Source organism: Labeo rohita, chromosome 25 (assembly GCF_022985175.1).
Source record: "Labeo rohita strain BAU-BD-2019 chromosome 25, IGBB_LRoh.1.0, whole genome shotgun sequence".
Classification (NCBI taxonomy): domain Eukaryota; kingdom Metazoa; phylum Chordata; class Actinopteri; order Cypriniformes; family Cyprinidae; genus Labeo; species Labeo rohita.
In genome coordinates this window covers 7,138,120-7,163,966 of record NC_066893.1, presented here as the reverse complement: position 1 = coordinate 7,163,966, position 25,847 = coordinate 7,138,120, and the positions used below count along the sequence as shown (strand labels likewise).

General features: G+C 40.7%; 1 protein-coding gene across 1 annotated transcript; it reads left to right on the top strand.

Moving 5' to 3' along the window:
* The first annotated feature begins 8,461 nt into the window (after nt 1–8,461).
* Nucleotides 8,462–25,212, top strand: ces2b (carboxylesterase 2b). The gene is made up of 25 exons (XM_051098952.1): nt 8,462–8,609; nt 14,640–14,829; nt 17,118–17,256; nt 17,342–17,475; nt 17,840–17,993; nt 18,115–18,219; nt 18,308–18,406; nt 18,535–18,681; nt 18,800–18,877; nt 18,971–19,118; nt 19,202–19,351; nt 19,527–19,599; nt 20,226–20,386; nt 20,466–20,655; nt 20,735–20,873; nt 20,945–21,078; nt 21,247–21,400; nt 21,492–21,596; nt 21,699–21,800; nt 23,242–23,385; nt 23,817–23,894; nt 24,013–24,160; nt 24,439–24,496; nt 24,754–24,948; nt 25,065–25,212. Exons 1-25 carry the CDS (start codon nt 8,528–8,530, stop codon nt 25,210–25,212), a joined length of 3,255 nt encoding a protein of 1,084 aa, XP_050954909.1. The 5' UTR covers nt 8,462–8,527.
* The last annotated feature ends 635 nt before the right edge of the window (nt 25,213–25,847 follow it).

Below are 25,847 nucleotides of genomic sequence, written 5' to 3'. Positions count from 1 at the left end.
ATCTACAACATTATAATGCAAGTTCAAGCCTCACTCTCGTCTGAAAGTGATGATACATAACATGACACATTCAAAACCATTTTATTTTTGTTGTTAAGACCAACTTTACATGTAAATGCTAAATATAAAGCCTGCTAGGCCTATCCACCTTATTTTTCAGTGCGGAAGTAAGCTGTTTTCTGGTAATGTGTTAGACGTCCGGTTCATAATCCCCCATAGGGAAATAACGAGAAGAATATCAAAGTGCAGTAAACGGTAAAACAGTATGCACTACAAACCAGTGTGTTCATAATTAAGATAATACATTAAAATAATATGGTAAGACACACCAGTTTGCAATATCAAGCAGCAAAATGAGCTTTTTGTGCAGCTAAAAATAGCTGGAAATGGATGAGACCGGAAGCCAGACACAAAAAAATTACAAATGGCTGCACCCACTCTTATGGGAAAAATAAGGTGGATAGACCCTGGTGAAAAAAAACAGCATATGCTGGTAGCTATTTTTTGATGCTGGGATGCTGGTTAGGTCCTTTGCTGGTTTATGCTGGTCATGTTGCTGGTCAAGGACCAGCATAAACCAGCAAAGGACCAGCTTAAACCAGCAAAGGACCAGAATAAACCAGCTAAGGACAAGCTTAAACCAGCATACCTAAACATACCTAACCAGCATCCCAGCATCAAAACATAGCTACCAGCATATGCTGTTTTTTTTACCAGGGGACTGTTTTCACAACGTGTCATCAATCAGCCATATTGGTGACACTGAAAATAAACAGTGCCACTAAACCAAACGAAACTTGCATATTCAGCTGATATTGCTCAATTATTGTCATGTTTTAGGTTGTACTAATCGGTCAGATCAGGAAAAACATTTGCAGAGTACTATAGACTGCCAAAAGTTATAACAAAGCAATGAGAAAAGTGCAAAAAACTATGTGAGCAACAAAAGGCGTTTGTGGTTGGAACCAGGATTTCCAGGGCAAGAATCTTGACAACATTTGTGTTTGTTCAGATTTACAGTCAGGTAGGTGAAATATTAGGCTAATATCTTAACTAATACAGCTCTTATCTTTACCACCTGTTAACTTTAGTTTGTCAAAATATTGTGCCCATACCTGCTTACTAAGTCCTTCTCTATATGATTTAGCAGCTTCCACACGTTTTTTCCCTTGGTTTGACAGTTTTAAATAAAGTGTGGGAGTGATTTGAACAGCGATGGGAATAACGGCGTTATAAATAAACGGCGTTACTAACGGCGTTATTTTTTTCAGTAACGAGTAATCAAACGAATTACTGTTTCCTACGTTACAACGCCGTTACCATTACTGCCAATAAAATACGGCGTTACTATCATTTATTATAATATTATTATAATTTTATTTTTCAGTTCATCTGAATGGATGCGCAGCGTACCTGTATTTGATGAGCTGTAAACTCTAGTGTGATGGCACACAACTAGCCGTCACTTTGTCTCACACACACGCAAAGAAAGATACAGAGCGACAGAGTCTTATACCATGCAGAATTGACGTGCTACGTGTAAACGATATTCTTTGTTGTATTTTCCTCTCAAAACAACGGAGCTCATTTGGAATACTTCAGCTTTTAAGAACTGCTGGTTTCTCCGTTAGTAGGTGGAACTAATGTGCAAACAGCAATCTCATTGGCTGGCGCTCACCTATTATCGTCCCTGTTTTGATTACAGCAAATCTGTTCGAGCGAACGGAGACAACGTGATTAATATTCATGAACCCAGCAGCTCATTATACCTTAGTGTGTTTAATATTGTTATTAATAGTAGAATTCGTGGTAGTGACAAGACGTTCATAGAAACACTAAATTACAAACAATATCAACACCAGTCCTAAGTTCAGTCAACATGACCAACATGCATTCATACATGGTTATTCTAATTACTAAAGTTCAAAGTAACATTCCCAACACTGCCCACAACAACATTAAAATAGTGTAGATTAGTGTACAATGTTTTATATTTATTTTATAGTTATATTAAATTAGATTTTTTTTTAAGTAACGCAATAGCTACTTTGTCTGGTAATTAGTTACTTTTATAATGATGTAACTCAGTTACTAACTCGGTTACTATTTGTGAGAAGTAACTAGTAACTATAACTAATTACTTTTTTTAAGGTACGTGCCCAACACTGGATTTGAATCATCTGCATTTATGAATACCGAATCAAATAAGCAACCAGAAATCACTTAAGTATTAACATACAACAATATGCTTTTTTTCTTTTTTTTTCTTTTTTTTTTTTTTTTTGGAATTGCATTTTTTTTACTTTGGGGGAACAGGAAGTGATTTATGTATTTGTTGTTATTTGTCACTGTTTAATGAAGGAGTGAATTGAGTTGAATGGGGAGCGCGAACGTTCTATGTTCGGGTTATGACGTCACAGTGCCCTGTTTGAACCGAATCATCGACGGTTAAACTTGTGCTGCTTCAGTCTCCACATCTGTATCTGCAGCTGCTGGTGAGTCCGTGATCAAATTATTACTTTACTAGCGTTTTCATATTATGGAAATGGTTTCATTTGCATATCAGTCATTTTAATCGTTAATGGTGCTGCTATATGAAGCGAACTGAGCCAAATGACGTTTATTATTGATATGTAGATTTGTTTCCATGACACCCGAAGAGGCAAAGCTAGACTATTCGTTAGCACTACTGCTGTTTGTACTTTTATAAACATTTTTAGATCACTTTACCTCCATCTAAAACGTTGTTGCTTGTAATCGTATGGCTGGATCAACTGAAATGTGGGTTTTAAATGAAATAAGTTTGCAGTATGATGATACAGACACGAGATGGCGCTCAGCATCTTGCCATTGACATCACACAGTAAACACACATAAAGTGTATGTATTCACTTATATACTCAATATGTTTACTTACCAAATTGCACATATTAATTCTTCTGCTGTAGGATCTTCCAGAAATGTTGTAAAGTTTTACATTGAGCACTTGCTTTCATCAGAGAGCAGGTAAGTGCTGTAGGAGAAAAGTATTTCACTACAGCAGTGGTTGTCAATCCTGAGAGAGCTTCATGAACTGAAACGAGTGTGTCAGACAAAAGACACAAACAACACGACTGGATCAAAACTGAAAACAACTGCACTAAAGGATGGAAAAATACTATTCACGAGTTTGCCTGCCCATCCAGTCCTGATGGATAACGGCAAATGAACTTGGCTTGTTGTTGTCAGTGGAGGCTCAGGCCTCGAACTCAAGACTCAGCTTGAGCTCTGAGTTCACAAGATTAACAGAAATAGAAGAGGAAACAGGGAGGTGAAGGGATGTCAAAGAATTGTCACTGAGACAACACAATGACTGCTGCTCATAATTAAGATCGACAGGACTGAATGATAAGGCTTCTCCAGAACCTATGTTTGGCCATTCAAGTAAGAGGTGTAGAGTTTACAACACTTACCGATAGCAAAGGTAAGTGTTGTATAGTAAAGGTATGTGTTGGGTAGTAAAGGTAAATGTTGTATAGTACAGGTCACCTACAACAGTGCTTCCCAAACCTGTCCTGGAGCCACATTTTGTTCGTCTCTCAACTTACACACCTAATTCATCTCAACAGCTCATTTGTAGACACTGAAATGTCTGTTTTTAATAACAGAGACACACATATTGTGCAGTGGTGGGGGTCTGCAGGACAAGTTTGGAAAGCACTGTCCTAAAGCTTTCTCAATATAAGGCCGTTAGTCATATATGAGGCTTGAGGTTCGTCCCTGAGGTACCTGACTTGGCCATGGCTTCTGAGATACCTGTGATGGTCGTCACTTTACGGCTGCTGTTTGCTGAACTTCCTGTCAGGGTTATTGCCTCCCTGAAGTCCCTGTCTTAGCCAATGCTCCCTGAAGTCCCTGTGACGGCCGATGCCGCTTGAGGTCTCCCCTGTCATGCCCAAAGCTTCCTGAGGTTCCTTTCATTACTAAATCTGAATATGCCTACTTCCCTACTATATACTAGGCAAAAAGCAATATGTACAATTTACAATACATTTTCTAATGGACATGAAGTAGAATTTGTCCCAAATGACTTTCTATACAGTGTGCACTTATAGTACGCACTATGTACTCTCCTCTCACAGCACACTAACTTTTTTTACTAACCAGAAGTATATGCCATTTCCCAGTTGAGGAAAATGACTATAAATGCACATAATGTTGCATAATGCACATACTTTCTACATCTGGTTTTTAAAACCAGATGATAGACAAACTATCATCGGCCTCAACTATGTAAAATCAGTGTAGTAAGTTGATGTGGTTGTAGTTGAATGGCTGCTGGCAATGTAGTGCTGTCCTTGAGCCACTGCTAGAAAACACAGTACAAGAGCCACAACCCAGACGTCCCTCAGTGCTTCGGCGTCAGTCCAGGCACCCTCAAGCCGCCGCCACAGGTACCCCTCAGTGGGCAGGTAAAGCCCAATCAGCCTTTAGTTCAGCACACACAGCCACAGACCAGCACAGGACCATCTCAATGCCATGGCCAACATACAGGTGCATTCAGGACAGTTGTTAGGGGGGGGTAGAAGAGTACAGGTAAGAGTTGTAGACTAAAGGTAAGTGTTGTAGTACAGGTAAGTCCTGTGAAATACAGGTAAAATAGGCAGTATTTTTATATGTGCCGGCCAGAGGAGGATGGGTACCCCCAGATGAGTCTCGGTTCCTCCCAAGGTTTCTTCCTACATTTAATTTTGTAGGGAGTTTTTCCTTGCCACTGTCGCCTTTGTCTTGCTCACTGGGGCTTTAAGGCACTGTAATACTGCCTTGAGGTTCCTGTCACTATCCGCGTCTTTATGGTGCGTCTGTTAAGGCCACACGCCAAAAGAAATAATATTTAACGTGTCGTGAATGCGGTCTGAATTGAATGTACTGAGATAAAAGAGTGACAAGAAAACGTGTCTTTATATAGTTTTGTGGTAGTCAGTAGATTCATTCGCTAGCAGGTAAGTAGATCCCGTTATTTAATCTCTTTAATTAAAGAGTTACTTGTTTAAAACAGTCTGATAAATCCTTAACCAACTAGTTAATCACAATAACTTAACCTCAGTATTATTAAAATAACATACACAGTGCGACCAGTGTCCGATTCACAATAAAATGACTCTTATGAACAACTTCTTAATAGTGATTCAAAAACATACAGATCGATCAGCGTAGTCGAATCACATGCAAATGACTCTTAAATTTGGTTATTTTAATCAGTTGTAAAAAAAACCTCACAAACTTAGGGGTTAACAGTTTAAAACTGTCTGATGGATCTTTTGCTTACTAAAGTTAGTTAAGCATAATAACTTAAACTCACTGTAACGCAATAACATATACAGCACGAACAGTGTCTGATTCACAAGCAAATGACTCCTATGATTTGGTTCTTTTAATGATCATAATGAAGAGCCTCATTGTTTCAGTACAAGTCCAGCTCGGGACAGCCGTGATCCCGCTCCACCGCAGCACTGTATCTGTTATCATACTGTAGCAATAAAACAAACAAATAAAAATTAACAATGTGAAAATATTTCTGAATAAAGAGTGATTCTTCCACAATACACAAGTCTCCAGTGTTATTTCCATTTTAAGAATGCAGAGATGTGCTCAGAGTGTATTTTATTAACATGAGGATGTGTTGAAAGAGAAAACAATGACAGTTTCACATTAACTTCAGTTTATTATTTTATGGCGTTTAAAAATTGGTTGACATAAAAGTTGAAAAATGAGGTATATTTACATTATTTTACTTTATATTTCAACAATCTTAAATTGAAACAGTGATCTGACTGTGAGTGACTGACTTCTTACATTCACCCTTTGGGTGATAATTTAAATCATGTGACATACAATATAAACACATGCTGTTTTTCATCTACTGCTGTATATAGTAGTGAATCAGGCACAAACACACAGACACACGGACGCCACAACTTTATTAAAATATATACAGAGCCAAAATCCAGATGACTGTAAATGAGATGTTATAAAACATTTTGCATAAAAGCATAAAGAATTGTGCATACATGATCATACAGGTGTAGATAAAACAAAAAAAAAGGTCTATTTCTGGGGGTTTGGGTTCAGCCGTCACACCTGGACCTGCAGGAAGCGCCGGTGCTCTGGAGGGAAGGTTCTTATAGATAGGGAAATGCAAACCTGTCAAGGAAACACATTTATATTTATAATAAAATGGTATAATTTATATGTGAACTTGAATGCAAAAATATGGTATGGAGCAAAAATATTGCTATGGAGCCCATTTCTGCCACTAAATAAAAAATAAAATAAGGTTGTTGTGACTTTTTATCTCACAATTCAGACTTTTTTTCTCAGAATTGTGTGATATAAACTCACAACTGCGAGAAATAAAGTCAGAATTGTAAGATAAAAACGTACAATTTAGATTTTTTTTTTCTCAGAATTGCATGATGTAAACATTTGCAAGAAATCTCAGAATGGCAAGATATAAACACACTTCTGAGTTTTGTTTTAAATTGCATAATTTAAACTCTCACAGTTGTGAGAAATAAAGTCAGAATGGCAAGATAAAAACTCATTACGCTGATTTTTTTTTCAATTGCATGATATAAACTCACAGTTGTGAGAAATAAAGTCAGAATTGCAGGATTAAAAACTCTCATTAGCAAGTTATAAAATCAGAATATAAACTATACATAAACTTACAATTCAGAATTTTTTCTCAGAACTATGATATAAACACATTTGCAAGAAATAAATTCAGAATGGCAAGATATAGACACAATTCTGTTTTTTTTTAAATTGCATAATATAAACTCACAATTGTGAGAAATAAAGTCAGAATTGCGAGCTATAAACTCAGAAGTCTACCTTTCTTCTTACAAATGTGAATTTGTATCTCACAATTCTGACTTTTTTTCATGCAATTCTTACTTTTTCTCAGTATTGTGAGATATACACTCACAATTGCAAGTTATAAAGTCCAGTTTTGATGGGGTAAAAAAGATGGATATGTTCTCAGAATTGCAAGCTTATATCTGACAATTATGATTTAACTCACAATTACATGTTATAAAGTCAGAATTTCCTTATATAAACACTTTTGCTAGAGTTTATATCATGCAATTGCTAAAAATAAAGTCAGAAATGTGAGATATAATTGCGAGAAATGATTCCTCGTCTGGGATTGTGTAGAGCACTTTGAAGCTGCACTGAAACTGCAATTTGGACCTTCAGTCCACTGATTCCCATTGAAGTCCACTATATGGAGAAAAACCCTGGAATGTTTTTCTCAAAAACGTTAATTTCTGACTGAAGAAAGAAAGACATGAACATCTTGGATGACATGGGGGTGAGTAAATTATCAAGAAATTGTTATTCTGGAAGTGAACTAATCCTTTAATGGCTGCAATATGCTGTATTTAGCCTCAACTGGCAACCTGGGGTGTTGAAATATTATAAATTAAGTAGTGCAGTCACACAGACCAAAACAAAAACAGACATTCAGACACAGGCACATTTCATAGTAGAATACGTGGCTGTAGCGTTTTTGAATTTTCATAATTATTTTGGACACACAATAACCTATATATAACCTTTCAGAATTTCACTCTCACTCTATTGTCTAAAAGTAATGATACATAATACTGGACACATTCAAAAGCATTTTATTTTAGCTCTGTTAAGACCAACTCTACATGCAAATGCTAAATATAAAGCCTGCTAGTCCTATAGAGTGTTTTCACAACGCGTCATCAGTCGGCCATATTGGCAGCACTGAAAGTAAACAATGCCACTGAACTGAATGAAACTTTCATATTTTGCTGATTATTGCTGCTGAAAATGGTCAGTTATTGTCATGTTTTGAGCTGTACTAATTGGTCAGATCAGGAAAAACATTTGGGAAGTACTATAGACTGACAGAGTTAATGAGAAGAGTGCAAAAAACTGTCTGAGGAATAAAAGGCGTTTGTAGTTGGCCAAACTGAACCAGGATTTCCATGGCAAGAATCTTGACAATATTCATGTTTGTTCTTATAATTTCCAGTCAGGTAGGTGAAATATTAGGCTAATATCTTAAAGGGGTGCTATTATGCTTTTTCACTTTTTGAACTTTAGTCAGTGTGTGGTGTGTATCTTTGGGCATAAAAAAGATCTACAAAGTTACAAATCTCAAAGTCCACTCCAAAAGGAGATATTTTGTTTTTAAAAAATCTCTTTTCAAGAACCACAACGAACGGCTCCTTTGTTTGTTTTCTGCATGCAATGATGCATGCAATGATCACAATGCGGTTCATTAGAATATCATTAAAATAATGATGGTGGTTGGTGGTTCGTTTTTCGAACCACCAAGCATGAAAGCATGTTTTAGTAGACCCGGCGACCCTGACTGACGGTACACAGGGAAGGAGACCAGAGGTAGCTCAATAGCAAAGTTCAAAGTGTGGCCAGAGTACGCAGTTGTGTTAATAAGAGTGTGCAGAACACTGAACGCTCATTCTGCTGTGGGACTGAACACGGCATGACAATGAGAGGCTCTGTCCTGATTTCACTCTGCATCCTGATCCAGCTGAGTCTACAAAACACGGTGAAAGCAGAGGACGGTAAGTCAAGTTAATGTCTTGTAATGAGAGCGTTTACTTACACAACAGTATGTTAACTGTCAAAAACAGCTTTCTTATGAACGCAAGAAAACTGCATTTACTCGAGCTTTGAAGCAATTGTGTTCTTTCACGCGCTTTAACATAGATATGCGCGCATTGGAGAAGCTGTCAAACGTATAGGTAAACGGTAATGAGGCGAAAGTGCACGTGTCGATCGGATTTTAAAGACTTGTATATGATGCATAATAGATTAAGCTTGATCAATGTATTTATGTGACCCTGGACCACAAAACCAGTCATAAGTGTAAATTTCTTGAGATTGAGATTTATACATCATCTAAAAGCTGAATAAATAAGCTTTCCATTGATGTATGTTTGTTAGGAAAGGACAATATTTGGCCAAGATACAACTATTTAAAAATCTGGAATCTGATGCTGCAAAAAGTCAGTTGAAGTTTTGATATACACTGCCCTCCAAAAGTTTGGAAACGCCCTAGAAAAGTGGGGGTTTGGACAATATTGGCATGAATCCTTTTTAATTTGTGATAATTTTGCACAACACAAACTACGAAAACATTTTATTACATAAACAGTTTATACATAGAAAAATTTTTGATTAATCAAAATATCCACCATTAGCAGCTATTACAGCTCTGCAGAATCTGGGCCTAAATTCATTGTATTCTAACACAGCTTGCAAAGGGGCATGTCTGACTTTAACATGTATATATTGCCATTAATATGTCATCAAAATGAAAATTATTATTGCTGGTCTTCAATGACAATGTCAAGTTACTTTAATGTATTTTAGCCCCAAAAAATGATAAGGATTTATGCTGATATCGTCCAAAACCACACTTTGCCTGGGGTGTTTCCAAACTTTTGGAGGGCAGTGTATTTATGGTAGGAAATAGGGATGAGCGAGTACAGCATTATCTGTATCTGTATCTGTATCTGTTAACCATATGAATTATCTGTATCTGTATCTGTACTCGGAGTGGGCGGGGCCTAACCCGGAAGTGGGTGAGATTTAACCTGGAAGTGGGCCATGTTGTCTTGAAATGGGCGGGGCTTTAACCGGTATGTTATTTTAAGCATGCAATTGATATGGGTTGATCAGAAATTGTTATATTTATTGCTGATTAGAAAACTATTTACATGACAGCATCAGCCTTGAGCTTCAGATCAGTGGTTTTGATCATGATAACAAACGAACTATATACAGAACAAGTTTTGCAACAATGAATACAACACATGCGGTTGCAATTATGAAGTAAAATGTAATGAACAAGAGTTTTCATTTCAACATAACTTTCTTTTTTAACCTTGAGCAGTGTGATTTTTTTATTTATTTATTTATTTATGAAATACAGAATAAATATGTTATGTAGCCTAATTTGCACGCATTGGGGAGTGGCGCTCTAAACGCGGGGTATTAAAATTGCTTTTGAAGGCGCGTGCGCGTTTTACTTTCGGTTTTGTTTGAACCATCGCGCGAACTCTCGGCGGTGCTGAACTGGATTTTGAAAAGTGCCCAGTGGAAATTCGCCCCGGTACATCGTATGCTATATTAAAGGTCTTTTTAAAACACTATTTGAATGTATTAAGTCATATTAAGCGTTTTAAAATGCCCCGGCAAATGGAAATTCCGCCGGAAGTGCCGCTGCTTCCTTTTACACTGAAATGCCTTCCGTTTGCACTGAGATGCCTTCCGTTTGCACTGAGATGCCTTCCGTTTGCACTGAAAAGTTCACGCACATCCACATATGAAATCACTTGCATATATGTATATACACAACTCAAGCATGCGTCTTACTAGCCTATCACAGAACGCAGACACAGTAAACTACCCAATGAGGATTTTTATTCAATCCGAGCACAGATATTGACTCGTATTACTCGTATGATACTCGTACTCGGCAAAAGTGCTTTATCCGTGCCGGATACTCGTTTCAGCCGAGTATCCGGCTCAACTCTAGTAGGAAATGTACAAAATATCTTAATGGAACATGATCTTTACTTAATATCCTAATGATTTTTGGCATAAAAGATAAATCGATAAATTTATCCCATACAATGTATTTTTGGCTATTGCTGCATATATACCCTGTGCAGGTCCAGGGTCACATATAGGCTATGCATATATAAAAATAGGCTATATATGAAGTTATAATGTATGCATAAAAATTATTAAACAATTTAATCAAATAAATTTAATTAGCATAAAACATAAAATAGTTTCAGATGGAGTGTTGCATGTAATTTAAGGTAACACTTTACTTGAAGGGGTGTGCATAAGACTGACATGACACCTTTATAATCATGACATGACACATGAAGGTTTTATGCATGTTTATGACTACTGTCATTAAGTGTCATTCGCTCAGTTATGTCATTTTTAATGCAATTGTTTGAGATGCGTTTGTTACGACAACTTGACATAAACCAATACATCATAACCTGTTAGTGTCTTTATCATGGCACCTTGACATTAGCAAGACACCATAACCTTTACCATAAATCTGTCGTAAACACAACATAGCAGATTCATTATCAAACTGAATAAACTACTTAACTTTATGTGTTAACATTACATTAAACTGTCATGTGGTTGGTTTTGACATTAACGTGGCCATTGTAATTGTGTCAAGAATATTTTTTGACCACTTTTTTTCAGTGGTACAAATTGAATTTATCATTAAAATGTCATTAATATTTTTCTTGACCTCAACTACAGTGTAACTGTATAAAATAGTTTTAGATAAAGTACAGTTTGTAACCTATATTTGTAATATGACATAGTACAAAATAGTAGACAAATATCATGTATAGGACATAAAAGTAGAGTAAATAAAATTAAATACACTGCCCTCCAAAAGTTTGGAAACAACCCTGGCAAAGTGTGGTTTTGGACAATATCAGCATAAATCCTTATCATTTGTTGGTGTAAATACATTAAAGTAACTTGACATTATCATTGAAGACCAGCAATTGTAACACCCCTTGAACTGTTTTTGTTGGTTTTGCCCATTGTCACACCCCATTGGACTGTTGGTCCAATGGGGTGTGACAACCAACTTTTGTTGGTTTTTCCCTGCTGTGCCCATATTTAGTTCTTCCCATTGTTTCCCCCCTGTCGATCTGTGTTATTTGGTTTTGTCCACGTTAGCGTCATCCCCTTCACCTGTCTGTAATTAACCATTACCCTTTATAAGTCTGTCTGTATCTTGTTCACTGGCGATCTTTGTGTTGATATTTAATGTTGTATACGTGCGTGGATATACTCTCTGTTCCTGATTGTTCCTGTTGGATTCTCCTGAAGATCTTTATTAAAGTAATCGTTTGTTTGTATCCTGTCTCTCGTCTCGTTCCGTCCAGCACGCAGCTACTTCGTAACAGAAAAGACCGACCGACTACAGTTTACCCGGCGTTATTCCCCTACGTTTATTTTTCGTCCTTTTTCTCAGTGTTTTGTTTTTGATTTATTATCATGATTCCCGCCGTTAAGATCATTATCCTGGAGCAGGGGAATCGCTCTCTCGAGGACCACACCAGAGACTTTGTGCACCTCGTGCCACACACACACTACCCGGACAGCTGCTTGTGCACGTTCTATCGTGTGGGACTGAACACCACCATCAAGGCGCAGCTGTCTGGGGAGGGTCCTCGAGAGAGCATCGCCGATTACATCGAGTGGGTGCTGGCGTCCTGTAGATCGTCATGGACTGTCGACATCGTCGAGAAGGACGTCAGCCCCACTCAAGACCCAGAGCCCAGCCAACCATCACCCCGACACGCGGAGTATGAGCCCGAGCCCACCGCGGATGACAAGCCAGAGCCACGAGCGACTGAGCAAAGGATCGCCAATGAGCCAGAGCCCTACACGTCCAACCAGGTGCGAGAGCCGGCTGCTGCAACCGCGACGATGGAATGCGATGTGGAGCAAGAGAGGGCTATGGAGAGCCCTGCCCACTACACCACTGCTGGGGTTGAGATGGAAATTAACTCTGGGGACTTGATAGACTTCTAGACTTCTTTACTGAATTATCTACCTGTTATGATCAACCTGTCTGCCTGGAATTCCCACCCACCCTCCCTCTTCTGTCTACATCCATGTCTGTCTGGCCACCGCTGTCCCCTGACAGCCCCTCTGCTCACCCTCAGCCCACCACCTGTGCAGTGGGCTCGCCGCGAGTCTGCCAGCTTCCATCGGCGTCATGGCTGGAGGATCCCTCATCTCCGCCTCCAGCCTCAGAGTCCTGGACTCCGCCTCGGCCCTCCGAACCTGCGGCTCCACCCTGGCTCTCAGCTCCCTCGTCTCCACCGTCGCCCGTCGGCCCACTAGCTCCACCAGGCTCCATCGTCCCTCCGGCTCCGCCTTGGTCGGTCGTCGTCCTGCCATCGCCTCAGGACTCCACTCCTTCGGCTGCACCTCGTCGCTCCGTCCCACCGGCTCCGTTGGGCTCCACCCTCCCTCCAGCTCCGCCTCAGTCCTCTGTTGCTCTGGCTCCGCCGCGGAGCTCCGCCTCCAGTCGCCAGAGCCTTGGCCTCCGCCTTGGCCCTCCGGATCCTCGGTGTCGCCCTGGATCTTTGGGTCTCCGTCTCCGCCTCGGGCTCCACCTCCACCTGCTCCGCTGCCGTCGGTCGGCCCACTGGAGTCGTCAGCCCTTCCTCCACCATGGCTCCTCACTCCGTCGGCTCCACCATGGGCTAACATCATGGCTGCGGCCTGGGTCTCACTTGGCTCCTCCTGCTCCGGGTCCCTTCTGTCTCCTCCTTGGCTCCTCCCTCCGTCGTCTCCACCATGGACTTTGTTTGTTGTCCTCCTCCCGGAAGTCCGTCCTCCTCCGGAGCCTTCTCATACAATAACTTTCTGTTGCCAACCTACGTGCCCTCCTTTGTTTTTGTTTTTTCCACGGCGCGAGGTCGCGCCTTCCGGGAGGGGGGAGTAATGTAACACCCCTTGAACTGTTTTTGTTGGTTTTGCCCATTGTCACACCCCATTGGACTGTTTAAGTTGGTTTTTCCCTGCTGTGCCCATATTTGGTTCTTCCCATTGTTTCCCCCCTGTCGATCTGTGTTATTTGGTTTTGTCCACGTTAGCGTCATCCCCTTCACCTGTCTGTAATTAACCATTACCCTTTATAAGTCTGTCTGTATCTTGTTCACTGGCGGTCTTTGTGTTGATATTTAATGTTGTATACGTGCGTGGATATACTCTCTGTTCCTGATTGTTCCTGTCGGATTCTCCTGAAGATCTTTATTAAAGTAATCGTTTGTTTGTATCCTGTCTCTCGTCTCGTTCCGTCCAGCACGCAGCTACTTCGTAACAGCAATAATAATTTTCATTTTGATTACATAATAATGGCAGTATATACTTGTCAAAGTCAGATATGCGCCTTTGCCAGCTGTGATGCCTGGTTACCGGTTTAAACTTGGCCCAGGTTTTTAAAAGATTTTTGGGTCAGCACACCTTAATAGATTCAACAACTGATTGCCAATTAAGTTTAGAATAAGAATTTAGACCCAGATTATGCAGAGCTGTAATAGCTGCTAATGGTGAATATTTTGATGAATCGAAAATGTACGTTTTTTCTATGTATGAACTGTTTATGTAATAAAATGTTTTTGTAGTTTGTGTTGTCCCTTATCAGTGCAAAATTATCACAAATTAAAAAGGATTCATGCCAATATTGTCCAAAACCCCACTTTTCTAGGGCGTTTCCAACCTTTTGGAGGGCAGTGTACATATTAGAATATAAATAATTAAATAATTAATGTAAAAATGTAGAAAATATTGGCAGATAAAATATAGCAAATATAGCTGAAATATATTAAAATAAAACACGAAATAATAAGCATGTGAATTGTCATAAAATTTAAATAATCTATACTGTGAATCCTATACTCTGAAATTTGAAGGGCAACCAATTGCTTTTTTTTCTATCTCTTTTTAAATTAAAATGAATAGTAAATCATTCTGTGAATATAAAAATTACTTTAAACTCTCCTTTTTTATGAATTACACAGGACCTGTCCTGCAAACCAAGTTTGGGGCCCTGAAAGGTGAATATGTGAAAGCAAAGGGAAAGGACACAGTTGTCCACTCCTATCTGGGCATTCCGTTTGCCAAGCCACCCATGGGCCCATTGAGATTTTCTCCTCCACAGCCTGCAGAGAAATGGACCGTAGTGAGAGACGCTACAAAGCAGCCGTTAATGTGAGAATAAACTCAAACTGAGGCACCCGTGGATATGCAGTTCCCTATCAAATGGTCTCTCCCGTTGCATTGCTACACATATGGAGGAACTCCTGTTTATTCTGAAGCCTGGTTTGTTAATGCTCGAGTAGCTGCACGAACAAATTAATCAGAATTTTTCTCCTTCAGTGCAAAGATCATCTCCTCACTGGAGCTCAAAGCCTGCTGCTCGCCATAGAAGAACTCTGGCAGTGGAAGATCGCCTTTTAGCAAGTGCTTCCCCTGCAGCCAACTGCAGCGATCATGCTGAGGCTGCGCTCACCTAGACATAGTAATTTTCTTTCATGAAGGCAGTCATCCTCATTCTGCTCTCCCATTTCTTCTCTCCCAGGAGCCTATCAGGAAGAAACAGTGGGGCAAGGGCCTGCCCCGTTTTTCCAGGATGATTTCACCAGGACGTGGTGCGGCCCCTACTTGAAATGTTTTCATTCATTCACTTCTGCCACTCTCACCAGTTGACGCCATTGAAGAGAGAGGTTATGGTGATTAATGATTGGCAAGGCCATGGCAAACTTAATGGTGCTGGAGTGACAAGAAGTCTTCCTCGACTTCCCAGTCTCTGCCAACGGACTGTTCGGCCCTGCCATGGATAGATTTGCAGAATGGTTTACGGCAGCACACAAGTCATGGCAGGCCATGCATCACTTTTTGCCAAAGCGCATCAGTTTGGTTGCTGGTAGAGGGCTCCATCCTCCTAACAGCCTGCCAACCCATGCCGCCTCCAGCACAGCCTAAGTCCGAGTCTGGGCTTCAGTAGTGCCCTCAAATGCCACCTGCTTCCTAAACACCAAGGTCCCTGCCTCAGAGTTACTTTGAGTTGCAGAAACCATCCAATGCAGAGAGGAAGAGGAGAGGGTCATGACCCCGCGAAAGCGAGGGGGCCGCCCAGGCCTGGGCTCAGGGAAGTCAGGTGGCCCCACTCTGGAGGAATCAGATGAAGAGGCATGACCTCTGTGGGGCCTTCATGTTTGGCTCCCTGATGAAAGTCTTTACAGATACTATTTTTGAAGCTAGAGCCCCATCTACAAGATGCCTCTACGGCCTTAAATGCTCAGTCTTTTCTAACTAGTGTGCAGCACAGAACAAGGACCCATCCTGTGATGTGTCATCCGTGTTAACCTTTCTGCAAAAGCTGCTGGACAAGGGATGCACCCCATCCATGCTCAGAGTGTGTGTGGCAGCCATCAACCTGGTCGTTCTTGAGGAGAGCTTGGAGGCTGAATCCACCTAGTCCTCACACTGTGCCAGCATGGGATTTATCTATTGTCCGTAGGGCCTTACAAGGGCTTCCCTTTGAGCTGCTCCAGTCGGCAGACTTATGGCCCCTGTTGCTTAAAACTGCGCTATGTCTGGCATTAGCATTGGTCAAGCTAGCGGGTGACTTACAAGCACTGTCAGTCAGTGCTTCATACCTTAAGTTTGGGCCTAACGACTGTAGAATCATCCTAACTCAGAGAATGAGTTCAGGTTCTTAGAGTTATAGAAAATATCTCTTTGTTTGCTTTGGAGGCCGCTCTAAAGGACTCTCACTGAATAGCTGACGTTACAGCCCTGGCTTATGTCTTAGTAGGCTTCAAGTGTCCTGTTGGAGTGAGGGTCCATTCCACCAGAGGAATGGCCTCATCCTGGGCATGGTCCAACAGAGTTTCTATTGGTGATATCTGTGCAGCTGCCGTCTGGTCTTCGCCATCTACATATTTTTTCTAATTTGGATGTCCCTTCCCGTAGTTTATTTAATCCCCTCTGTGAGTGGAGAAGGTCTTGCTATGTGGACCCCAGCCTGGTGGCCTGGGTCTCATAATTGGCTCATGCTTCTTAGGAGCCCTTATTATGGATGCTCTGGGGCTGGGCTTGCAGAGCAGCTTTGTTCTGCACTTTCTTATAGCACGGCACTACTGGATGCGATCTCCATATGTGTAGCAGCACAATGGGAGAGTTACTAACGTAACCTTGATTTCCTGAGATAAGGGAATGAGCGTTGTGTAGACTGCCATGCTATAATATGACTGTTGCTATTTAATCGAAATGGCACTAGTGCCGACCTATATAACAGTCAGCTCCACCCCATTTGGTGAGTTGAAGCTCCATTTGTTTGTGCAGCTACACACACGTGAACAAATCATGCTTCAGTATTCAACAGAAGTTTCCCCATATGTGTAGCAATGCAACGCTTGTTCCCTTATCTCAGGGAACCCAGGTTACGTTAGCTTCAGCACCTAGATTTTACATTGTTCCTCTGTCTTTCCCAGGTGTCTGCAGGATAAGCAGTTAGTTAAAGACTTGGTAGCTAATACGTCTATGAGTGTAGAGGTTCCTGACTCATCAGAGGACTGTCTTTACCTGAACGTCTACACACCTTCTAAACCTGGATCAAATGACAAGTTGCCTGTACGTGTGACTGATTTGTATGAACTTTATTTTCATGTATATATGTCTAAGTGTTTTTAATTTATGTTTTGTAATGGTGCAACAGGTTATGGTTTGGATTCATGGGGGAGGTTTTTATCTATGCTCAGCTTCCATTTTTGATGGACATGTTTTGGCTGCTTATCAGGATGTAGTTGTAGTCCTGATTCAATACAGGCTTGGTCTGCTTGGATTTTTCAGGTAAAAATAATTGTTACCAACATAAAGATCCAACAAAATCCCAAATAGTTTATTTATTCAATAAATCAATTGTAATAATTCCAAATAGTATTCCTTAATAGCCTTTTCTCTTTGTAAACCAGTCCAGGTATTTCCAGGTATTAGAGTAACAGTAAACAATGGCATATCAAGCATTATTAAGGTTTAGATTTGATTTCCATTCACCAGGCCATATGTCTTTGGACTTTAAACTTACATCTAATCTGTTTGAATGGCCATAAAGTCCTATTAGTTCATATTTTTGATGCTTCTGAATCTAATATAGGCAGTGCCTTTGAGGTTTAAGGTCTCTGATGAAGTTGTATGATGATCATCTGACCTTTAGCACGGGAGATGAACATGCGCCAGGAAACTATGGTCTTCTGGATCAGGTTGCAGCTCTTCAGTGGGTTCAGGAGAACATCCACAGCTTTGGTGGAGATCCTGGATTAGTGACCATCTTTGGAGAGTCTGCTGGAGGAGTCAGTGTGTCTTTACATGTAGGTATTTCAAATTAAAAATATTTTCTGTAATTTTGGCTTCTTTGACATGATTATGCTTAAGTATTTTTCAGAAAAGAAACAAGCATCATTGATCCAAGAACATTTTTTTTTTTTATAGGTTCTTTCTCCATTATCGGCAAATCTCTTCCATCATGCCATTGCAGAGAGCGGTACGGCAGCAATGGATGGGACATCAAATCCCAACCCTCTGGCATTAGCTCAGGTCAATTACTCCTGTTCTTTTCTTAAGAAACCTGCTTTCTATAATAAAAATTAAATACATTCAATGTAAATAACATTTTTCTCTCTAGGCTGTAGGAAATTTATCTGGCTGTGATATTTCCAGCACCAAGAAAATTGTTGACTGTTTGATGCAGCTGACAGAAGACGACATATTGAAGATCACTTTGGTGTGTCCACATACTGGGTTGTGTCATAGAATCTATGTGAACATTCAAATCAACCTGTTACAAATATATGCAAACAGTCCTCGTATGTATTAAAAGGTGTGTTTGCATATGCCTGCCCTTTAATACAGGAGCATCCAATGCTTCGTTTTGGAGTGACAATGGATGGCCGGTTCCTTTCCAAACCTGCAGCAGAGCTTCTTGAATCCCACGAGTTTAACAAAGTGCCTCTGATCACTGGAATCACTGATGATGAGTGGGGTTATATTATGACTGACGTAAAACACTTTTTTCACTTTCACATTTCTAAAAATATATTACATGGGTTTTTCCAAACATTAGAACTTCAGTCAGAATTTTACAGTATATTCATATTTAGCAAATGTCTTTCCATAGTTCTTTTCACCTCCAGGATGGACAGATGGGATGGATATGGAGCAGATCATGCCAATTTTAACCATGTTTAATCCTACTGTAAGATAGAATACTTTTATCTTCAATTTGATATTTTTGTTTGCATAAGATATTAAAGGTTTAATATTTCTGGTCTATTTCTCTCTACTTTAGCTTCAAGATGAGTCAGTTGCTGAGCTTGTTTTAAATGAGTATCTGGGTGCATCTCCTGACAGGATCAAAATCAGAGATGGTTTTCGAGAGATGTTAGGAGACTTTATGTTCAACATCCCAGCTCGCAAACTGGCAAATTACCACAAAGGTGAGATTTGGTAGAAATGTGACTGTTTATTTTGCAGAAGGCTGATTCAGTGAAAGATAATTATCAATTTTGTCCCTTAATAGATACCGGTGCACCAGTATATGTGTATGAATTCCAGCATACTCCCAGCATACTTCAAAAGAAAAGACCCAGTTTTGCTGGAAGTGACCATACAGATGAAATTGCATTTGTTTTTGGTTCTTGCTTTGCAAATGGACATTTAAAGCTGGAAGGTATGGTCTGAATAATATTAGGAAACAATACAAATGGTTTTAATGTTTGAGAAGTACACAATCTAATGGTGCTGTCACATTAGCGAGTTTTCAGCAAATTGTATGGATAGTGACAATCAATGCAGTGTATCTTTTAGGTTTTCTGTTTGATGTTTTTCTCCCTGTTTTAATTCAGGTGAACTCTCAGAAGAAGAGAATGAACTTTGTAAAACTGTCATGGCGTATTGGGGAAACTTTGCTCGCACTGGGTAAGTGACGCTCACCAGAAAGTTGTCCAGTTGATATTTTTTGGGTGATAAAGTCAAAAATGGTAAGGTGATACAACTGTCCTGACATCATGAAAAAAAAAAGGCTCACTAAAAGGATGAAATTCTTAAAATTAAAATGTAATTATTTTGGCATAAAATTTGAGGAAAACCTTTGTTGGCATAATCAAATCATTTGGTGTCACCAAAAGCAGGGGGGTTAAAACATGAATCATTTGAAAAACCTTTGTGTGTCAAAATCAATAAATCTCTTAAAATATCAGATCATTTGACAAAGCAGGTGAATTCAGCGTGTGAAAAGTCATGACATTTATAAATTCATAATGTATATGCTTTTTACATAATATTTAATAACATTTTATTAAAAATATATTTTAAACTTAAGATCTCACATCTATTCAGGTTTAAGGAAGATTACTTTTTACTTGACAGTTACACTACATGACACGTTCATGTGGTCATTTAGTCATTCGATTGCAATTTTTCTTAAAAATGGTATAAAAGTTTTCCAAACCATATGAAACCAACATGAATACAAATAGTACATTTCTAAAAATGCAGCAAATGCTTTTATAACTATATTTTAAAAACTTTTTTCCTGACGGTAGGTCTCCGAATGGTCCGGGCCTCACAAAGTGGCCTAAATATGGAGCTGAGGCTGAGTATCTCGGCATTGGACTGCAACAAAAACCTGGGAAAGACCTGAAGGGAAAACACTTCACTTTTATGACTCAAACCCTTCCGCAGATAATAAAAGAGCGAAAGGAAGGCAAGTAATGAAAATCAGCATTGTTTCATTAAGACTCCCTGCATGAAACTAAGAATTGTTACTCATTCGTTTCTAACAGGACCTGTAGTACACACCAAATTAGGATCTCTGAGAGGTGCCTTCCTGACTGTTAAGGGCAAGGACACAATTGTCAACAGCTACTTAGGCGTACCGTTTGCCAAGCCCCCTGTGGGCCCCCTGAGACTGGCTCGGCCCCAGCCTGTAGAGAAATGGGACGGAGTGAGAGATGCGACCAAACAGCCACCCATGTAAGATTTCACACAGCCCAATTTCAGTTCAAACCTGCTTAGACACTTCCCTGATCTAATGGTGCTGTGGTTTCATAAGGTGCCTCCAGGACAGGCAAGTTAGTGTGGTTGAATTTGAGTTTCTTGCTATGGATGTGGAGATTCCCGAGGTATCAGAAGACTGCTTGTATCTCAACATCTACACTCCAGTCAAACCTGGTGAAGAGGCAAAGCTACCAGTAAGTTCATCAACAACTTCTGTGAGTGTCCTTATTGAAACAGTTTGAGAAGGTTTTCTTGTGTTTTCTAGGTGATGGTTTGGATTCATGGTGGAGGACTTTCTCTTGGTTCAGCTTCAGTTTACGACGGCTCCGTTCTGTCAGCGTATCAGGATGTGGTTGTGGTGCTGATTCAGTACAGACTGGGTCTGCTGGGATTCTTTAGGTAGGTGCCATAAATTATTTCACATCTGCAGTTACCCTTAATCATCAAAACAAAACCAGTCTGATCAGCATGGAGTACTGACATCACTTGTATGCATGATTTAAACCCTGTTGTTAATTTCTGTAGTTAATTACAGATTGAGATTAAAGATTCTTTTTCTTTTTGTAGCACGGGAGATGAACATGCGCCAGGAAACTATGGTTTCCTGGATCAGGTTGCTGCTCTTCAGTGGATTCAGGAGAACATCCATAGCTTCGGTGGAGATCCTGGATCTGTGACCATCTTTGGAGAGTCTGCTGGAGGAATGAGTGTATCCACACTGGTATGAGTCTTTATTTATAGCATAGTAGCTGTAGAATAATTCAGCCAGTTTAGAGTGATCGAGTCACTTTTGGTGTCATTGTATCTTCAAGATCCTTTCGCCATTGGCTTCTGGTCTGTTTCATCGTGCCATTGCAGAAAGTGGGACTGCTTTTTGGGATGGTTTTGTGATGGGTAATCCTTTACTGAGGGCTCAGGTACTATTTAATACTCTTCTTATATTTTTGTCCTTCTGTTATTTAAATAAGTTATATTAAATACTACTACTAATAAATAAATTGCGTTGAATGTCATTTCAGAATACAGCCAAATTATGTAAATGTGACAGCAGCAGCTCATCTGAGATCGTTGACTGCATCATGCGCTGGTCTGAGGAGGAAGTTCTGGAATGTTCCAATCAGGTGTGAAATTTTCCATAAAAAGAAGCCGTTCAGAAAAATGGTTTTAAATCAAAAGATAGTGTAATTTAAATGTGTGCTTATAATGGGGTGAGGAACAGAAGAGGAGAGGCAGGGTCCAAATGTTAGCAGTGTAGGTTTATTAGAACAAGAGGTAATCCAAGGCATAAACATGAAACAACAACACGGGAAGAACAGGGCAAAGGAAAACAAGCTACCAACAAGAAGAACCAAGGAGACAAACAAGTACGCAAAGGAATGAGAACTAAACACAAGAACAAAGGAACACAGAAAACATTTCAACATTAAAGTCCTAGAACAAGACAGGGGAGCATGACAAGGATCATAACAGAGCCATTGGTCTAACCTTCCATCCCTCCCCAGAGCATCAAGGGGAGAGATGGAAGGTCAGCCCCATGGAGCTGAAGCAGAACTGGAGATTAAAGCTGATCGGGAGTGAGAATGGATTTGGAGACGATGGTGTCAAGGGCGGAGCAGAAAGCCAGGGCTGAGCCACCGTAACAGGAAGCCAGGGCGGAACTGAAGACCACCAGGGTGGAGCAGGCAGAGCTGAAGACCACCACAGCAGGGCTGATGGAGCTAAAGACCTCCATGCCGGAGCAGACAATCACCAGGGCAGAGCAGACAGGAATGAAGATCCCCACTGTGAAATAAAAGTCTACCAAGGCAGAGCTGAAGACCCCCATGTCGGAGCAGAAGACCTCCAAGGTGGAGCAAATGACCACCACAGCAGAGCAGAGGGGACCAAAGCTCCCAGGGTTGGAGTTGAAGACCACCAGTGTGAAGCAGGCAGAGCTGAAGACCACCACAGCAGAGCAGAGGGGACCAAAGCCTCCCAGGATGGAGCTGAAGACCTACAAGGTGGAGCAAATGACCACCACAGCAGAGCAGAGGTGGAGCAGATGACCACCACAGCAGAGCAGAGGGGACCAAAGCCTCCCAGGATGGAGCTGAAGACCTACAAGGTGGAGCAAATGACCACCACAGCAGAGCAGAGGGGACCAAAGACTCCCAGGGTGGAGCAGGCAAAGCTGATGTAAGTGGAACTGGACACCACCATGGCTGATGAGGCAAAACCGAATCATACAAAACAGATAGGTTATCCTTGGCCTCTAGAGCCATATCAGGGTAGGCAGGGAGCGCAAGTGCGTCCTCCATGGAAATTCAGGAATTTCCGTGTTTGCATCAGGGGAGATAGGAGACTTGGGGACAACCTCCATGGTCACATCAGAGCAGAAAGGAAACTCAGGGATGACCTCTGTGATCACATCAGGAAAGACAAGAAACTCAGGGATGATCTTCTTGGTTGTATCAGGGCAGAAAGTAAACTCAGTAAACTTTTATATATTTATATAAAAATATATTTCATGTGATTAATATGAACAGCTGTTAACTGTGAATATTGTTTCCACTGTGTTTCTAGTTTGTGATGATGTACTTCAGTCTGGCTGTGGATTCTTATTTCCTTCCCAAACCTGTGGAGGAGATCGTAAAGAAGCAAGAGTTCAGTAAAGTTCCTCTCATCACAGGAATTACCAATGATGAGTTTGGCTTTTTATTGACGGGGGTGAGTAAATATTTCATTTATTATTACATTTAATATCACACCCCAAACGGCTAGTATCTGAATAAACACAGTGACAGAAAATGTTTATTAGAAAATTAGTATACTGAGTATAGCAAGTAGAGGGTAATATTATTTTTATATGCAGGTTTTTAGTTTACTTCATATTTGACTTAAGAACTGTGTATTTTAAAGACTGAAATTATTTAAAATAATTTAAAAATATGTTTTTATTTTAAACTTTTTACTCCACAAAACTGAAGGTTTAAACTCATTGAGTGTATTGAAATATATAATTAAAAAGATAATTCAGGTTATGTTATTTGGAATAATTCAAAGAAAACATAATTATGAAGATCTCAAACACATTTACAGCATATTCATATATTTGGTTTTATATTGTGATGCTAAAATTAAATGTTATTTCTCCATAGTATTTTGCGGGTAAAGGATGGATTGATGGGATTGATAAAGAGCAAGCCATAAATGACTTGACCTTGATATATCCTGATGTAAGTTATAACTCAACACAATGCACACTTACATTATCTAATTTTAACCGTTCAATGAAAAGCACATTGGATTTCTTTCTTCTGTAGCTCACATTTGTTTTTCCTTGAATGTGATTAGCCCAGGGATCGATGGATCATTGATCTGGTGGCGAACGAGTACCTGGGCGACACAAGCGACCCCATTCAAATCCGAGACATTTATAGAGAGATGATGGGTGACCTGATGTTCAACATCCCTGCCGTCCAAATGGCAAAATACCACAGTGGTGAGCAGTAGTCAATAATTAATTTATTCATATTGAACTTTTGCAGCTGTGTGGAGAAAAAGGGTTTCTTTCTGTTGAAAATAAGAGAAAATATTTTAAAGAATGTGGATAACCAAGCAGTTAACGGAAAATGGTATCTTTTGCCCCCAGGGGGCTGTTTACTCGGGGGGGCGGGGTCTACCAGGTCTATCATCAACCTGAGTTTTAAGTTCCTAGGCCTCAGTGTATACGATCAGGCTAGAGTCAAATTTTCATCCTCCTCCTTGCTGACCGGGTAGATCTCGCCTGCAGCTGCGGTGCGGAGGTGGTTTACATGGAGCTCTATGCACATCAGGGGTAGGCCATGGAAAGTGGCTCTGGGAGCTCTTCTAAGGCATGTCCAGCCTTGTATCCACACCCTGGTGGACATGGGAATAGGTTAGGGCACCCTTCTCTGGTTCCCTGTGAATGCTGAGAGTAAGATGGCAATCCTACTCTGGGAATTGACGGATCTCCATAACCACAAAAATAGCTTTTTCTAGCATTGCCAGGTCCAGGTACCCTCACTCCAGCAGCCATAAGAGTAAGATGACGCACCCTATTGTGGTTCTCAGAGTAGAACCAGAGAACCAGAGTAGCTCTAGGGACTTTTTCAGACGATGCCAAGCCCATGCACCCTCACTCTGCCGGGCATCAGAGTATGATGACGCACCCTACTCTGGGAATTTATGGTTCTCCATAACCATGAAAATGCTGAGCTTCAGGGCTTTTTTGAGAATTGCCAGGACCACGTACCCTCACTCTGGCAGGCATGAGAGTAATATGACGCCCCCTACTCTGGGCATTGACAATTCTTCTTAACAATGAATGCTGAGCTCCAGGGTTTTTTGAGCATTGCCAGGCCCACATACCCTCGCTCTGGCAGGCATGAGAGGAAGATGACTCTGGTTCTCCATAAGTACGAAAGCCGAGCTCCAGGGGCTTTTCCAGATGCCAAGCCCATGCACCCTCACTCTAGTGGGTATCAGAGTAAAATGATGCACCCTATTCTGGGAATTGATGGTTCTCCATAACCATGAATGCTGAGCTTCTGGGGCTTTTTTAGTGAAGCCAAGCCCACGAACCCTTACTCTGGCAGGCATCAGTGTAAGATGACTCCCCCTACTCTGAGAATTGACAGTTCTCCATAACCATGAATGCTGAGCTCCAAGGGTCTTTTTCTAGTGATGCCAAGCCCACGTACCCTCACTCTGATGGGCATGAAATTAAGATGATGCCTTCTATTCTGAGAATTAAAGGTTCTCCATAACCATGAATGCTGAGCTCTAAGGGCCTTTTTCTAGTGATGCCAAGTCCACACACCCTCATTCTGGCTGGCATGAGTGCAAGATGACACCTTCTACTCTGGGAATAAATGGTTTTCTATGACCATGAATGCTGAGCTTTAGAGGCAATGCCAAGCCCACGTACCCTCACTCTGATGGACATGAGAGTAAGATGATGCCCCCTACTGTGGTTCTCACTAATTATGAAAGCTGAGCTCTAGGGGCTTTTTTGAGCGATGTACCTTCCCTCTAGCGGTAATGAGTATATAAAGACGCCCCCTACTTTGCGAAATGACTGTCTTCCATTTGAAGAATACTGAGCTCCAGGGGCTTTTTTGAGCGATGCCAAGACCACGTACTCTCACTCTGGTGGGCATGAGAGT